This window comes from Anopheles darlingi, chromosome 2, assembly GCF_943734745.1.
Source record: "Anopheles darlingi chromosome 2, idAnoDarlMG_H_01, whole genome shotgun sequence".
In the NCBI taxonomy this organism is placed as follows: Eukaryota; Metazoa; Arthropoda; class Insecta; order Diptera; family Culicidae; genus Anopheles; species Anopheles darlingi.
The window spans coordinates 17,354,592-17,372,091 of record NC_064874.1 but is presented as its reverse complement, the minus strand read 5'-3'; the positions used below and the strand labels follow the sequence as shown (position 1 = coordinate 17,372,091).

The following is a 17,500-nucleotide window of genomic DNA, read 5'->3' as shown; positions in this document are numbered from 1 at the left end:
TGCTGGTTTGATTTGTTGGGCTGGAGATCATCTGACTATTTTTGTAATCAGCCTCTTATCATACCTTCAGATACATCCTAGTTTAACTTCATTTTTTTTTAAAACAATACGTAACTAGCTGAAATTCGTAACTTTTTTATATCCAGTGTGTTTGAGCAGCCGAATATTTTGACAAAGGTGCCATCCCACTAGAGGCTACTGAGAAATCGAAAGGCAATTGAGTTTTCATTGAAAAGGAAATGATTTTCATCCAGACGATGGTCGACACTTTTTTGAAATTCCTCACTAACCCCGTTGGAAACCGGCGATTCCGGATTCCGCAAAATAGCAGATCTTGGACACAGGTATTCTTGGGTTATGTAATTTTCCGCTTTTCCGCTATCGGCACCATTACTTTTTCCCAACTTACCGTGCGGCTGGTGGTAATTTGGCGACGGTGGGACTGGAGGGCCGAAGCGAGCCGGGCGCAGGCCTTCAGCTGACCCTGGCCACGGACGACAAAGCGCAAAACATGGAACATTTTGTCTGCTGCTGGATTTATCGGATTGTCGGCACTTTGAAGTCGTCCTGAAAAAGGGTTCGCCAGGAGCTGCAAGTTTGTTGATCCCGCAAAAAACCGCACACACACACTCGCAACCACACACACACACACACACAAGATACCGGGAACTGTCATTTTTCTCGTTGACATTTCGTTGACGGTTGATTGTTTACGTTTTTTTACGCGGAACCGGCCCGGCGAAATGAGCGCGGAAGTGGAAAATCCTTTGGAAATCCAGGAAACGGAGCGCCCTCTGAGTTGAACAGAATCCAACACTGAAAAGGAATCGACCGAGGAAGCAACACATTTACCGCCGGATGATGGAACACCGATGGAAACGGATGAGCAGAAATCCGCCGGCGTTGAGCTCCTGCGACCGGCCGAGAGTGACTTCTTCCAGGATCGCACGTGTATAGAGTTGGCCCGCAGCTCTTGGGATCGGCCAGAGTTCAAACATTACCTGCAAGGATGTCGATGGTCTCCGGACGGGACGTGCGTGCTCACGGTAGTGAACGATGACGGGATGCACATCGTGGAACTGCCCACCGACCTGTACGATAAAGAGGCGATCAGCGAGGACCGACCAGTCGATGTGCTGACCTCGGCGGTGCACGTGAAACGGAGTGCCCACGTGTACGACTACGCCTGGTATCCGGCCATGAACAGTCTGCAACCGGAAACATGCTGCTGGATAGCTTCGCGCCGCCACGAACCGATCCACCTCTGGGATGCATTCACTGGCCAGTTGCGGTGCTCGTACAAGGGCTACGATCAGTTCGATGAGGTGAATTCGGCCCTATCGGTGCTTTTCTCACCCGATGACGGCTCCACGATCTACGGTGGTTACGTCAAATCAATCAAATCCTTCGATCTCAATGTACCGGGCCGCGAGAAAGCATCGTGGAGCCTGAAGTCAACCGCATCCTGCTTGGCGATAGCTTTCTCAATGCCGCAAACCATCGTTTACGGATCATGGAATCGTCACATTTCCCTGCTTGACACACGCTCCGGCGAACAGATCGGTGTCTCGAAGAACCCGCACAACGCAGGTATCACCTGGGTAGGTTTTGAACCGGACCGCGAGGAACTGTTTGTGTCCGGTGCGCGCAAAGATTCCAAAATTTGCCTCTGGGACATACGAAATCTGACGGCACCGCTACGCGTACTACATCGTACTTGCGCCAACAACCAGCGGGTGCATCTGGACTTTTCACCACGGGGCCAGTGGTTGGTGAGCGGTGACACGCGTGGAATCCTGCAGGCCTGGAATCTACGGGAACCGGACAGTGATGCGTGTCCGAAACAACTCAGTTTTCCACTTCATCACGATTCCCTCAACGGAGTGTCATTCCATCCCACTGCTCCCATACTGGCAACGTCCAGTGGTCAGGAGCATTTGACCTTACCAGCTAGTGCCAAATGCGACGGCGACGATGACGATGATACCGACCAGTCCACGACATCTGCCGCTCCAACACAGCCTGCTGCAAATCAACAGAAAATCGAAAACTCACTCACCCTCTGGTGGATCGGTAAAGCGTTACTTTCTGATGGCTGAGCAAGCGGGGACGGCAAGTAGGCATCGATCACCACTTCGCAAGATAAGGGCTACGCTGTTGATATTGCTGTTACTTTAGTTTTCTCTGTTCCGATCCTTAGCAAACCTTGGTTGCGACACTATCGTCTTCTTTCAAAAAAAAAAAAACACGGAACGAAACCAACCACGCCATGGTACGATTAAATATTCTCTCTTTTTTCCATGGTTCATATGTACAACGAGAAGAGAAATAACAAATTTGGATTAATAAAGTGGAAACGCACGGCTAACTACTACTGTTAAAGTGTTCCGAAGGGGGAACCGTATCGTTCTCCTTTGCTTCCCCATCCCCCGTTCTTTCGCTCCCTTAAACCCGAGTTCGAAGTGCGAGGCGCTCGACTCAACTGTCCAAAACAGTAAAATGCTTCACCTGCTCTTACACGAACGCGACTAATACACTCACGGCGGATGCCACTACTTTTCTGCTATGCCTGGCATTGGCCGGTGTGCTGGTTGAAGTGACGCTGTTCGTGATCTATTTTCACGTTTGCCCTTCCATCATCGCTCTCTAATATACTGCTCTGCACTTACTTATTTGTCCTGCATTTCAGTGATTGTTCCCTCTCGAAAGTTAAAGTATCTAGAATATTGTATGCGCTTTATGTTCGTGGGTTCGGTGCGGAGAAGGTCGCTTTATCGTGCTTCTCCTTCTCTTCACGTTTCGCTTCGCTCCATTTTCGCAGCGCATCTTATTGCCACAGTTCATGCTGGTAGTACCACTAGTAGCTCCCCTTCTCGTTACGATTTGATGGTACACATACTGCTACCATTCCGTTTTATCACCCTCTGCCCTCTCGTGGTATTCTTCCATCGCGAATCTATTACTGCTCCCATTTCCTTCTTGTTTTCCTAACAAAACTTAGCAAACGTTAATTGGCTTCCCTCCTTCCATCTCTCCGCCTAAATTAAAAACTTTTCCTTTCCCTACCGGATACATTTTCCATTCGTCGCTGCTCGGTCCTTTGCCGTACTTCATGGTCGACTGTTCTGGCCTTGCCCCGTGGTTCTTTTCCCACTCACATTTACGATCACATGTTCTTGCAAATCGATTTCCTTCTCTCTCTACTCTCTCTATATATCTCTCTCTCTTTCTCTCTCTCTCTCTCTCTTTCTCTCTCTTTCTCTAACTCTTCCTCTCCACAACCAGCAAAACTCCAATTCCGAATTCAAAGAATTAAAATTCCTGCTTAAGGGGTCCACCATCAACCGACCAACGTTAGCATTCTATAATGCGTGTGTCTCCTCCAAAACGAATGAACAACTAAAATTCAACAGTTTCCGATTAGTTTTTCTCTTCTTTATGTACACATTGCGCGCAAACCCTTCCTTCTCCTAAACGATTCTTCTACCAGTTACAGGACGACCCCGCACACCCAGGCCAGTTGTGTGCAGGTCGTTTACAACTCACTCATTCACCGCTCTTGATTCAGGGTGGTTTGTGTTTTCGGGTTAGTTTGTGTTTCGTAGGATCAACTAGACGGTCACATTAGATGATTCCGTAACGTGGCTAGTATTATAAGTATATGTGTGTGTGTCCTCACGTTTGGCTATCTGTTGTTCTACGACTTGTCCTTCGTATGATATGGTTGTTTTTGGTGACTTGAGTCTCAAATTTGCTTTCCCTAGTCCCATTTTCTCTCCACCACCACGGCGGAATCGAACTTTTTCTTCTGAGTTTAAGAGAAGGATAGGACTTCCTGCTGTCGAGGAGTGTGTTCCTACAAAAGGGGCTGCAGTCATAGAGCCGCACCATTCTATTTCACGCACGATTTTATCTAATCAACACAATTGAGCCGACAGAAGTTAGCTATGAAGTTTGAGCTAATTGATACGTGTAATCCCTTGCTCAGGACAGCTTGAGTACACGAGATAAGTTGTATGTATGTAGCCGTGCAAATCACTGCCTCTGTGAACGTCATCGTACACGTTCCGTCCATTTCATCACCGAATACTGTCGTCGCTAGTTATTCCCTCTCTTGTGCGATAGAGGAATAGGGTAAAGCATTTTTTCAATGTAACCACCGATAGGTTTCCTTGCTCTGCGAACGAGTTCGCATGCTGTCCGAATGTTCACTTCTGAAATTAATGATTGAAATTTAGTGGAAATGGAGGAACTAGTTGGTGACAACCAGAGGAAACTGATGCTTCTACCTTATTGCCGTAGTTGTGATGATTGTTGGGATCCCGTCGTTTGTTGCAATCGCACCTCGCTCGGATTCACTTTCGGCACGTTGAGGAACACCATCGGAGGCGGGAACTCGGTCACTTTGTGGAAGTAGACCGAGTACTTGCTATCGAGGTCTACATCGGCGAGCGGCATCTTACTGCTAGCGGCTGCCAATGAACCTCCACTGCCCGAACTGCTGATCGAAGCCGCCGATATATCCTTGCGCGACTGCGTTGACGACACGACCGTAACCGTGCTGCTAACTTGACTATGATGACTCTGATTGTGACTACTACTGTGGCTGCTATTGCTGCTAATCGATGCTACCGCTGGTATCGAGCCCGGTCCGCCCGAGTTGCGTATCGAAGAAATGCGTTGCGGTGGCACTGGTACATCACCGGAATTCTGCGAGAAACAAGTGAGAGAATGAGTTATCTTTTATCTCGCTTATTTTCCAGCGCACACCGCGCGATTTGTGGCTCCAGGCGGCTATGCTCCAACAGTGTGCACTTCTTATCTAATCTCCACCCCACCCCCTCTCCCCACTCCACCGGGCAGGAGAATTTTGCACTTTTCGTGCGAAGGCAGCTACTCACCAATAACGAAGCGGCCGCTGTAGAGGGTGGGGCTGCTGGTGGTGGTGGTGCTGGGCATGTTCGGTGAGGTGGCAACGGTGGAGCAGCCGTAGTCTTCAGACTAACACCCTTCGTAAGCGAACCAGTGCCACTGCCACCATTACCACCAACGACGGTTAGGTTGCCGGTGGAGATGGAGTTAGATGATGCATTAGCCACCGACAGGTTGGTCGCCGATTGGCCACCGCCGGATAGTTTTGCCCGCAGCTCATCGGCCAACGTTAGTGACGAAACGTTGTTCACCGATCCGAACGAGGACGGTTCACTAGGGTCCTGGGTCGGTGCTAAGCTAAGAGTGGGTGGCAGGTGCGTTAGGTTCGTATTACTCACGCTCCGCACCGGTGGCGGTGGTGGTGGCTTCATCGTTGGGGGTTTTGGTGGTGGTGCCGATGGTCGTCCTGTGAGAGTAAAGAATAATGTAGTCAGAATATGACCTATTCCTCTTTTTGATATTAGTTCTTTTTTGAATGAAATGATAACACCAATCCATTCTGGCTTAATGAGAATCTCAAGCAGGCGTCCAGGGTGAGGGAAGAGAAATCACTTTTTTTCGCATCTAGCATTCGACAACCAGCAGTTGGTAACCATGGCTAGCTGATAAATATGCCTATTTCTACTAGTTCTGAGATCATGTGATATTTTATCGAACAAACGACCTACCGGTGACTTCTCGTGGTGATCGGACTATCGATTCCGACGATTGGAACATGGCCGTTGACGAGGGTGGACCACGCATCGTCCCGAAATGGTTTGCCGGAAACGCCGGAACGGTTTGCGATACTGGGGGGGACCTAAAATTGGGTGATAGAATTGAGATAAATATTATTGTGCCACCAATAAAAAGCCCACACCAAGCCATATTCCAAATCCCGCTTACTGGAGGATGGTTTCTAGCTATTGCATGAAGCGTACCAATTGGCAAACACAAACAAAAACTCACATAGGAAATTTTCAAACCACCTGATCCCTGACCTAGCCATTCTCTACCGATACCCGGTGCAACCCCGAACCTACCTTGGACTTCGCATGCTCTGGTGACGACTCACGGTTGGTCTGGTAGCATTACTGCTGGCGTCACCGCCCGCAAGCATACCCGGAGGTTTTGGCGCTAGATTTGGTTTACCATAGTTCGGCACCGGTTTCGGTGGAACTGGTGCAGCAGCCGCTCCGGCGGTCGCTGCCGGTGCCAAGGAAGGCACACTACCGTTTGCGACGGTGCCGGTGCTTCCGCTGGTGTTGTTTCCGAAGAGTGCCGATCGGTTCGGAAGGAGTCCGATCGCGTTCGGTGTGGGACTAGTGCCGATCGCGGTAGTGATTGCAGGTCCAATCGAACCCGTAGATGGTCCGTTCGTCGAGGGTTTTGCGCTACCAGTCGGATGTTTACCACCGTGCAGATGGTTGGGTGTTGCTGGTGCTTGGCTACTTACCCAAAAGGGGAGGAGGACATGGGGTACATCCCATGGACCGGACCGGTAAAATAGCGAAGCGTTCACAGAGTAACGTTTTGTTTTTGCATCGTATAACAGACACGCACACACCAGGACGAACACACAAAGAAACAGACGAACGATGGATAGACGAGTGTATCACAGGAGAGGGAGAGAGAAATGGGAAAAGGTTGATAAGAAGAAAAAACCACAAAGGAATTAGCATAGACTACAAAACATCCTACGGGTTGGCAAGCAAAAACATTATCAGAAAATAACGGTCAAAACATAACATTTGCTAACACAAGGAAGCTAGCAACACTTATGTCCTGCCTCCATGGTTATCATTAAATAACAAGCCATGGATTGAAAGTGTGGCGTAGAATCCCGAACAAAAAACATTCATCATTTTCCAAGAATTAATCCCCCGCATGCTGCTTGTGACCTTACGGTCCTAGCCATTCACGGTCAAACAAAATCGGTACCAAGAGCAGCGAGAATCGAAGTGCGCTGCCTTCGAGGTTGTGATGGTATCGTGAAAAACGATTAAAAAAGAAATCGTTTCTAAAAATAACTTAATCTTGTTCTGCTCCTAATTCAAGACCAACGCACAGCCCACATGATCTCGGTGCGACAAGGTAATACACTCCAAGCGAAAACCAAAACACTCCCGCCGTGTCACCGCCGATCCACCGAAAAACGTGATCGATTGCCTCCTGTTGGCGTGGAAGTCCCTTAACCATCACAGAAAGCAGCTATGAACGGGGGGGCAAAGCAATGCGTTATGTACACGATGATGGCGACTACACTTCTGGGGACTGTATCAACGGAACGTAAACACCCGTTTTACCGTCACCAGGCGGATACGGTACCTTTTCTGACTGGAGGAAGAAGACGATGCTGATTGCTTCGTTGTCGAGCTGTCACCGGAGGGCTAAAAGCAGAGGAAAGAACATCGTTAGCGAATCCACGTTGGTCCGCATCGTGCGCACGCGACGTCGTGGTGGAATCGTATGATCACTTACCCGCTGGTTGTTGATCGATGTTGGTGGTTGCGGTGGAGGTCCCCGGTTCATCCGTAGGTTCGACTCATTCGGCACAGGCGGAGGAGGGGGATTCATTGTCGGGCTACCGCTACTGTTGCTTACATTAACACTACTGCTGCTACCGTTGCTGCTGGTCTGTTGCTGTTTCTGCTTTTTGAGCGTCAACTTTTGCGCGAGCTCATCGGAGAAGTCGAGCGCCACGATACCACCACCACCGGACCCATTCCCGACCCGTCCGTTGTTGATTGGGGAACCCTTCGAAGCGTCCGGTGATGGTGTCGTGTTTTGCTGCAATCCTGGCGGAGTCGAATTTCCTGAAAATCAAAGGAAGATCATCGATCAATATGCGACCACCAGGCACACCCAGACACCGAGCACATTTGGCAGCAGTTGTACAACTAGAGTGACGAGGACATTCATTCTCACAATGAGTGCCCTCATTACACCTATGATCCCCAGCCCCTTTTTTCTCGTAGGGTGGACGGATGTGTGCAATCAGACCGCGTTCGCAGTGTCCGGCAGTCTCCTCTCCGATTACTTCGCAATCGTACCTGCGCTCGTCGCGGTTCTGCTACCAACGGGTTTCAGTTTCGGCATCGATGCCATTCCCTCGAACAGACCACCGAGCTTGGGCTGGGTAGCGGGTCCACCACCACCACCACCGAACGCTGGTGGTGTTGTTGTGATGTCACCACCGGGCGGTGCATTACCGGATGGCCGTCCCGGAGCACGATTGTTTGCCCGTGCCGCTGTCGCTGATCCTCCAACATCCGACACCTAGCGGGGACGAAGAAAGCAACATGAACGCTTTGTAATTGCGGTCGCGATCGCGGAAACTGGCTGACTTTGGACTTACCTTGCCCTGGATCGCCGGGGCACTCTTGTCGACCGTGACCGTCTTCTTGAGCTTCGCCCCTTTCTGGATCGACAAGAGCAGTGCATTTCGACCGTCGGCCGACGGTGCACCCCCACCAAGCTTCAGGGCTGGCGGGGGTGGCGGCCCTGGGGGAGGTGGGGGTCCAGGCGGCGGCGGTGGTGGCATTTTTCAGGAAGCTGCTATCAAAGAGAGGAGAAATGCAAACACCAGTCAGTAACCATGGAAGTTATTTCAAATCCGAGAGGGCGAGCACTTCATCGTTGACTCGCTAATTACGGTATCTCAAAAAGCTCTAGCCTCTGTCGAGATACAATCCCTACCACGCCTACTGCGCTTCCCGTCTCTTGTATAGCGGCTTAATAGTCTGCGAAACACGCTCTAATTCTGGCACTGAGCCACACGAGCCGGATAGTATCCATGCGAGAGCCAGAACTTACCCCAAACCGCAGTGTGAATGAAATGGACGATGCAAGTTTATCCTCTGTTAGTCTTGCCACAGATCGAAATAGAAGGAGTGAGAGAGGTAGCGCCTGTAGATTAGATTATGAACCAACGGTCCTTCCGTTATCAGGTCACCTCGAACCTTTGAGGCCTCGGCATTGGATGGCATGGAAAGAGTTGGATGGGGAGCCAACATACCAGCGACTGTCGGTTGAGGTGGCACGTTCCTTCGGTTGGCGCCCATTGTCACAGACAACGTTCGCCAAATCCCTTCTCTGTCCCTTCCTTTCCCTTCCTCACAACGCTCATTTCTTCAAGCAGAGAGCACTTAGCTACCGGTTACCGGTGGCATGTTCAGAAATGTTGCATAACCTGGCTACGCTTTAAATTAAACTTCCGGAAAAACCTCTCTCATTGTCCCCTCTCTTGGGCATGTGTATGTGTGTATGTACTGTGCTAGCCAAAAGATTACACGAAATCGATACTCCACAAAACCATATCGATCTGGGATAGAACCGTAGAGTGATTGTTGCCGACAGAATGTGACCTACTGTTCGGATCTTTACATCTGAGCCTGTGTATTTCGCTTATCCCGCACCGGTGCTTCGGCCTCCCTCGTATCGGCCAAATTAAACGAGACATCCGGAAGCTTTTCGTGGGTAAATAGCATTTCCATTTCAATTCTCGGTCTACAGCATGTGCTTACCGCCGCCACAGACCGTTTCCCTCGCGTCGCGAATTGTCGCTGATGATGATGATCAACGATGTAGCAACGGCAGGGGAGTGTTTACAGTACCAACCGTTCTAGGTTCATCGTACACCACCACCAGCTGTCGACTGGCGGATCACGACAGCTGACATACATTTGTGACGCCAGTAGGTTGCGATCGCAGAACAACGTTTGCACTTGTATGTAACTATGCAGTTTATGTTGTCACTCACTAGGCTTCGCACAATACACACAGGAACAAAGACCAGCATTATGAAATATAGTGCACGGGCATTAGTTACGAATGCCACAGAAGTATTATTCGATCTTCGACAAGACGAGACAGAACGATTTTATTTTTATTTTAAAAAATAACTACAAATTCTAACTTATAGGTTGATAGATATCGGATAGTGCAACTGCTGCACAGCTGCAGCTTGCTATTAGCTACTAATTTTGGTTAATATGCATGCTATCATAGGGCACTATGTCGCCCTAGGGTTAATATGTATGTTTTCATAGGACACATCGCCTAAAGAAAATTATAGTTTATAACTAATTATGTGTTACTAATTTTGAAATTATATCACCGAGAAATTCTATGTCTGATATTTTGAAATTATATCAGACAAGTAAGACCAGTGCTAATTCGGCAACAAAATTAGCACATTAACGTCGCATAAATCGACCAAAATTGTTCTAAAAACTGGATAAGAACTGGAAAAACTGGAAAAATCATTCGCGATGCAAAAAGTGCGAAGCAGCCTATGACAAGTTAATCGAGAACACGCCTGCCGGATGATCAGTTTGTTCAATGATCCGTAGGCGCCATGCCGTCAGTCAAGTGCACATTGATCGCACACAGAAAACATCCCCGCATCAGCAGGGTTGAACTGCGGTTTCATAGAGGAATTGCAGTTTAAATGAAAGAGAAAATCGTTGTATCGTTGCAGGCGGTAAAAAGTGATATTCCTGTCATTCCATTACCTCAGCGACATCGGAAGCCAGGGTGCCCATCGCAACTTTTGTTTGGAGAGAACTAGTTTCCAAATCGAGTACCGCCGTGCACCATCGCTGAGTACATAAACCCTTTGCCAATCGGAAAAGGAATGATGATGCGTGTGTAATTGTGTTTGTTCGTGTACGTGTGTGTGTTTGACTGGTGACGGCGACAACAGGTGGTCCCACACCCTTTATGGCGACACTAAGTACCATCGAGACCGATAAGGAGATTGATAAGGCACTTTCCCTTAACTCATCTACGTCTTACACCGTTCCTGGCTTCTAAGAGCTGCTATTCCACAAAAAGGGTCTATGTGGTTTAAAATAACACTTACTAAATGGTCAACTGCCGACTGGATGTACCAACGTACATCATTAGCCTATAAAACATTTGTTTAGTGACTTATTGTTCTAACATTCTGTTCAAATTCGAAACACCAACGGTCTGTTCGGTGGCAAGCACAATCGATACGGCGATTTATCTTATCGGGGTTGAAGAAGTATCGTAGTGTTTATCAGGTACCCTTCGACGGTACAGTCGTTCCCGAGGCCAACCAATCGACGCACCCTCCCTCCAAGAACACCCTTGCACTGGGCGAATTTCATCGAACCGCATTAACCAACCACACACATTGCGTGGGGAGGTTTATCGCCGAGCAACTAGTGCTCAGACGGCTAGGGGAGCTACCTGTCTGATGGTGTGATGTGAAGCAAGCGCGAAAGGTTAGTGCAAATGATGTACGATTATCAGCTGCACATAGTATCGTGCTACCACTACACTACTAGCTACTACTAGAGCACTCGGTGCGTTGGTCCGATTACAACACAAGGCGCACGCATACAACACAAGGCGCCGGCGGTTTGGGCCACATTCGAAGGTTCGATGGAGGCTTCTTTCAAGCAACACTTAACCACGTAGAGGTTTGGCTTGCCCCTGAGATGTGAACCTTATGATTACTTACTTTGCAACCGAACACCCGCAATAACCTTCACCCTATCGCCGTTTAGAGGGCAAATAGTTTGTTATTTGTTAAGCATGATTATTTGGATTATATGTTTATTTACTGCACGAAATTTCGGCACCATATGATCAATCACCGAGTAATTTGTAGCTACAGTGATGAACTAGTGCTGAATAAATCTGGCGATCTAGGTAATAATTATGTAGCAATGAAATTCACCAAAAATTATTCATTTCAATGTTTTAGGCTAACATGTTCAATTAATGCGTTTGGTCTAGCATAAGCCTTTCGTTAAGTATCGCAAGTTTGGCCACACCTAATTAAGATATCAACCTGCCGATGGTGCACCTGCCAATCTGCCAATGGTGCAGTTCCAGAGAAGTAAGAAAACAGAACGCTCACAACTGATTGCTAACATCTACTATAACTACCGATGATAAGAAATCAAGTGGCAAATTGTTTGCCACACTACAATCTGCATGACCATAAGCCTGAAACCAATAATGGCTTATCTTCCAGATGGGCTATTAAATTGTTTATTGTTGAGCATCATCCCCTAGCCTCCACAAATGGTACAATTGAGTGTAATAAACGGCTAAGCATAAATGGCATGAAACAATAAAATTACTTTCAGTTTGGCGATGGGCTCCCCCCACGGATTCATGTTTTATGTTTCCTTTGGTTTTTTGTTTCGTTTTAGTTTTTGTAGAGCTTTAGCCGGTTACGCAAGCCGCAGCACCCAAAGCTGGTAAGAGGAACCACGACAACCACACCACCACCACCAGTATATGCTCTAGACGTCTTTATCAATGGAACCAAGGGTAGGGCACACCGACAAACCAGGGACAGGAAATTGTACGCGATTGCGTGTGAGAGCCCGCCGTTGATAAAAGCTCATGAGTCAATGGCAGCGGGAGCATCATATGCTGCTCCCATCGCATTTTTTCTTTCACGACAAACCGCGTGCGCATGGACTGGGAGGACAGGTGGGCTTGTTTAGCACGGGTGAGTCATTGGTGACTGCCGCAAGATATGACAAGACACCCATTATTCGCCCCCGCCCCCTACGTCTTTTCTGGTTCCTAAAGCGGGTGCGCGGTATGATGTGATGATCAAACACGGCTGAGACTCGATCTCTGAGGACTAATCGAGACTGATCGAAGCAATCATTCGAATGCTTCCGCCAACGGTGCCCTATGGCAGCAGGGACAATTGAATTGGCTACCAAGAAATATGAGGCGACGAAGTATTCTACATTCTGCTTCATTTAGGTGATCGTGATAATGTTGATAACTTTTGAAAAATACCATCGATTGATATCTGACAATCATCTTGGGGATAGGAGCTAGCGCTAAATGTACCAAAGAACGCTTTACCGATAATCCTTCGATTCTAGACAGTACTAGGGTCCGAATAGCATAAGAAACCAACTGTAAAACCAATTTTTTGCATAGTCTTCAATGCACGGTACAGAGAAATGTGTTATCGACATTGTACCATTTGACGAACTCGTCATCAGACGTATAGATTAAAAATAAAGAAATGGAAATGATGGTGTCATACTCATTGCAACAGTGACCAAATGCGTTAGCTATTAATTGTTTATCAGAGTTGCGTAGAAACTGTTGTAATTTCTAAACATGAAACAAGTAAGATAAACGAATTTCGTAGCAAATCACGCAAATCATAAATCATTCAACATAAAAATTCAAATTTGTAGAATCAGTATCCTTAATACTGACGCGTAAACCAGCAACAGGGCGTGTTTTCGACGAAAAGCAATTAGTTTTTTCATGTTTGAATGATAGTGAACAGACTAGAAGGCAATGGCCACTACAAAAGAAGCTGATATGGCACAGCATCGCATAAGACAGGAAGAATACGTTCGAGCTACCGGGGTTCTAATTAATGTGAACTCAAGCAGCAGATCAGCTAAATCAAACCAGCTGTAATTAAAGCATGACACCAGATTACTCCTGGATCTCCCTAGGCTTTAGCAACCAGCAAAGAAATGCGCCAGAAACATATCCTTTCGTAATGATCGTTGTGCGCTTGAATCAAACCCAATAACAGAACCATCTGTTACTCTAAAGCCGATACCTTCGGTTCGGTTTGGCTTTTTCTTCTGCTTCGTGACACGTTGAGCGCTCGCAAGATTTACATTTTAAATGAGTCGCGTTTTGGAAGCGAAGCGGAGCAATAATTGCCAAAAAAAAAATTAAAAAAACAACAACCCATACCGGCTCAAGCATGTGGCGCAGAGGGCTTGGTCTTTGAACCGAAAATAGAAATCCAATCCCAAAATGCCTTCCCCACATGCTCCGTTCTTCGCCCGTGTTCATCTTTGCAAAAACATTTCTCGAAGCGGAACTGATGCAGCAGCCTTTTTCTCCATTTTTAGTATTTCGCACTTTCTTATTGGCCGATACATCGCCAATCGTTATACCGTGTGTCCGATTCTATATACTCTGATACTCGGCTGTTCAGATCGAGCTCCACATGTTAGAATTGAGCACTACAGCAGCAACACAGATTACGAAGATGCTGTGGATGTGGCTGTGACCGGCCTTCGTCATGTGGGCGCGCCTACATCGGTGACAAAGAAGCCACCGGAGCCGGATCACGCGGGACACGAGGCAGTGATGCTACGTCGACGAAGGTACCCCACCCTACGGCGGACAGGCCGTTTCGTCGCGTTGGTGACGTTATTCCAGTGCGTGTGTGGATGCGACCTACGCTGCGAGGATTACTCACCGCCTGTTTTGGCCTTGCTCCTCGCTGGCACCGCTGGTACAATGCTGGATGCCGCCGTCGTGATCGTTTCTCTATTGCCGGAACGGACGCGATGTGGTTTGCAGTCTGCTGGTGTTCTCGCAGAAGATGCCGTTTTCCGTCTACGGCAGGAGAGCTAATGGAACTGCTGCTATCTTTTTCCTTTGTTATTTTTTCTTCTTTTAACCGTATCAATTGCACTGTAACGCACACACGCTAGTGTGCTATTGGTTTTCAATCACCACAAACGATTTACAGAAACACTTTAAACATCACTCACATCTTACGTTACTTTACTTCTTCTCGTCGCACTACCATTCAATTATTAATGCTGGATCTGCAAAACACACACTTAACTTAATATTGATTGATGACGTTAAGTATTATCTCTTGCGCTACAACGCAAATGATACACACAATATTTTCACATCTTTGTCCACAGATACACAGCTCCCAAGGATGCTTATGTGTATCGCTGTTGTTGACATTGCTCTAGTAGCCTTTGTTTTTGCAGAGGACAAGCAGTATCTGTATTCGTGGCTGGCTGACCCACTGTTTTCCCTTCTTGTGCCAGTGCCGTGGTAAAACCGAACCGCTTGTCACCAATCTGGGACCAAGTTGGTGCTTGATGTATATTTTACCTTTTTCTTTTTTTTTTAGCGTTTTTTTCTCAATCACATTCGCACGACTGCTTCCGAAACACATCGTCCGGGTATGTGTGTGCATGTCACATAAACCAAGGGCTGAACGGAACGATGGCACAAAGCAAACGCAGCCCCAGGAGGAGCTCTATACCTCCCTTGTCTCACCATCCGCTATCCGAAACTGGGCGATACTTTCCAACATTAGTTTGGCCTCGAGCGACACGATCGGTTTGCAAATAATTTGCTCCTCTCCGCTTAAGGGGAGCCGATGGTAAACTACTACTGGTCTGGGTCTGGGTGGCCTGGGTGGACTGTATGGTTGGTAGGCTCCGCTCGCTTGCTGTGTCGCGAGCAAAAAGTGTCAATTATTATCTCGACTCCTTTGGTGGAGCTGCGTAGCTCCAGCGGCGGCGAAAACGCGGAGAGAAGACAAACACAATCTGAAACAATCATCAGCTATCGCAGCAGCCGAACGCAACGTAGTTTCCCTTGAGCACTAGGTACTCGGGGATCATGATCTTGTCCTCCATCTCAGACAGAGATCGCGGAGCAAAAAAACAACACTGGCTTACACGGCAGCAGAGCAGAACCGACGGCCCTCTTATCAATTGCAAATCACGGTCGTCGGAGGCGACAATCTTGTGTCGACCTGGGTTCCGGTGTTATCAGCAGGGAAGTACCTCTACCGTTCGGCTGCTTACTACGATCAACTTTGCATGGTATTGTTTAGCAAGGAAAAAGAAATAGAAATGTAACAAGGGGGTGGCAGACCTAACAGGATCGTACCATACGTGTCCTGCCAAAAGACAAAGGATTGGGAGGCAGCGCAGTTTAGTATCGGTCTTCGGCCACTTTTCAAAGGATGACTCATTCATCACTGGGCGGTGGTGCGGTCGTGCGGTCGTGCTGATCGACGATACATTCAATCGCTCTAATCGAACCGTCCGAATTGCTGCTACACTAAAATTTGGGGAAGTTGTCGCTCGCCAACACTCTCACACAGCTTTCCAGACGGCGGAATGCTTGACCATCGGATTTCACTCTTCGCGACGACACGACGACGACGACCGATGACGTTTTCTACGCTGGAATCTGCTGCTGTTGTTGATGATGTTGCTGTTGGGGCTGGCTTACGCTAAGTTCCAGACGAGGGGAGAGCATGTTGTCCCGTTCTGGCACTAGTGTATATGGGGATGGGGGGGGGGGGGGGCCTACGTTCGCTTTTTGCGTTGGCATGCATTCATGCCACACCATCGTTTTACCTGAAAAAAACTCGGTTGGTATGAAGTTCCCAAGACCTTTGCTGTGGTGCACCGAGATGCAAAAGGATACGCTGCAGCGACGCACTGAGATTCTATGCTGTCCTTCCTGTACAGCTTCTCACCGACCAGCAGGACGAGCGTTTGCACCTGTGTGGGGTGTTTATGGTTTTCGAGGTCAACTCGCATTGTGCGCGCCTGTTACTGCTGGTTGACGATGTGGCCACCGCTGCTGCTGTTACCGCAAATTCACGACGAAAAAAAGCATACACACTCGCAAAATGTTTACCCCTTCCACAACACCCACCATGAACGCCCTTATTATGCTCCGAAATCTACTTTTTTTGCACCACCATACACTTTTTCCTTCTCTTCAACTGCTTGCGGGCACCGTCAGCGACACGGTCGGCAAATGCACCGCTGGCTGGTGGACCAAAAATAATTCGCTTGCCGCGATAGTGATGTTTCCGAGAATCGCAAACCGAACCTTTTTGCACCGCAATCCTAGCCACCACAGAGAAGGCTCGTCGCACTGAACTTCGAAGAGGGATTCTCTGCTGTCTTTTTTCTGGGCGAATCAGCATCCAGTTCTTCGTGGTCGATTACGAGCGGCCGTTGTTCGGCTGTTCCTGCCTTCCAGCCTTTTCATCCCATTTCAATTCCTGTCTTTCACTTCACACACTTCCCAGATTTGACGCGTTCACACGCGCTCACGGCGGAACTTACGACGAGATTCCCGCACCAGACGACGGACTTTGCGCTTCGCATACTCGTTGCCATTTCATTCGGCAGGTCACTTTCTGTGCGTTGATGAATTCACTTTACCTGGAACGCAGATTGTCGCGTTTTCTAACCCTCCGACCGTGCGGGATTGTGTTTTCGCGTCGAGTTTCTAAGAAAACGATGAGCCGTCTTGACGATTTCTCACGCGCGATCTTCTTCGCTCGATGGTCTTCTTGTTCTTCGTTGTGATTTTGACATTCGGTCCGCCAGTGTCGCGTGGAATAGACGGGCGAGTTCAGTACTCAACTCCATAGGCCCACGGCCACACGAAACGTAAACTCTAGCGTAAACGTTTTGGCATTAATTTGTAAATTTACGCATAAATTTACGGTTTATGTAGCACCACCTTATTGTTTTTGCTTGGAAGTCGATTTTACTCCCGGAGACCTGGAATCGCGTTAAAGTCGAAAAATGGTGCCGGAATAGCCTTTGGAATGATTTATTCTCGCTGACCGCTTTTGGTGATCATCATTCTTATAGTTAGTGGATAACTTAAGGTTAAGGTATGGTAGAATTTTGGGAGGCAGTCCAATTGAATAGCAAGGTCCTGATTGGCCCCTACTTTTCCCGGCTCGTCTTGTAGGCAATCTCGAGGGCAGTTGTTATCACGTTCATATCACTCTCGATTGTTTTGGCCC

General features: G+C 48.1%; 4 protein-coding genes across 12 annotated transcripts in view; 1 reads left to right on the top strand and 3 right to left on the bottom strand.

Annotated features, from left to right (window-relative positions):
- Window positions 1-545, bottom strand: part of LOC125948175 (fumarate hydratase, mitochondrial-like) — a 3,503-nt gene extending 2,958 nt beyond the window's left edge. The window contains exon 1 of the mRNA XM_049673991.1: window positions 410-545. Within this exon, the coding sequence (XP_049529948.1) occupies window positions 410-520 (111 nt within the window). The 5' untranslated portion in view covers window positions 521-545. The remainder of the gene's footprint in view (window positions 1-409) is intronic.
- A 101-nt stretch (window positions 546-646) lies between these two features.
- On the top strand, window positions 647-2,119 carry LOC125948181 (telomerase Cajal body protein 1 homolog). Its single transcript, XM_049673998.1, has one exon. The coding sequence runs from the start codon at window positions 873-875 to the stop codon at window positions 2,097-2,099; it is 1,227 nt and encodes a 408-aa protein (XP_049529955.1). The 5' UTR covers window positions 647-872; the 3' UTR covers window positions 2,100-2,119.
- Window positions 2,120-2,273: 154 nt separating this feature from the next.
- LOC125948159 (WAS/WASL-interacting protein family member 3-like) lies at window positions 2,274-17,055 on the bottom strand. 9 transcript variants are annotated; one of them, XM_049673956.1, is made up of 11 exons: window positions 16,905-17,055; window positions 14,159-14,513; window positions 8,270-8,466; window positions 7,965-8,190; window positions 7,393-7,727; window positions 7,240-7,301; window positions 5,955-6,359; window positions 5,601-5,731; window positions 4,902-5,338; window positions 4,290-4,710; window positions 2,274-4,214 (listed from the first exon to the last, which is right to left on the bottom strand). In XM_049673956.1, the coding sequence occupies exons 3-10, from the start codon at window positions 8,453-8,455 to the stop codon at window positions 4,291-4,293; spliced, it is 2,202 nt and encodes a 733-aa protein (XP_049529913.1). In that variant the 5' UTR covers window positions 8,456-8,466; window positions 14,159-14,513; window positions 16,905-17,055; the 3' UTR covers window positions 2,274-4,214; window position 4,290. The 9 variants fall into 9 exon arrangements, with proteins under 9 accessions (XP_049529913.1, XP_049529909.1, XP_049529912.1 ...); XM_049673952.1 differs by having other exon boundaries at window positions 14,159-14,532; window positions 16,905-17,047; XM_049673955.1 differs by having other exon boundaries at window positions 14,159-14,532; window positions 16,567-17,032.
- A 205-nt stretch (window positions 17,056-17,260) lies between these two features.
- LOC125948222 (biogenesis of lysosome-related organelles complex 1 subunit 1) overlaps window positions 17,261-17,500 on the bottom strand; it is an 844-nt gene continuing 604 nt past the window's right edge. Inside the window, exon 4 of the mRNA XM_049674060.1 lies at window positions 17,261-17,500. This exon is cut by the window's right edge and continues 22 nt beyond it. Coding sequence (XP_049530017.1) covers window positions 17,421-17,500 — 80 coding nt within the window. The 3' untranslated portion in view covers window positions 17,261-17,420.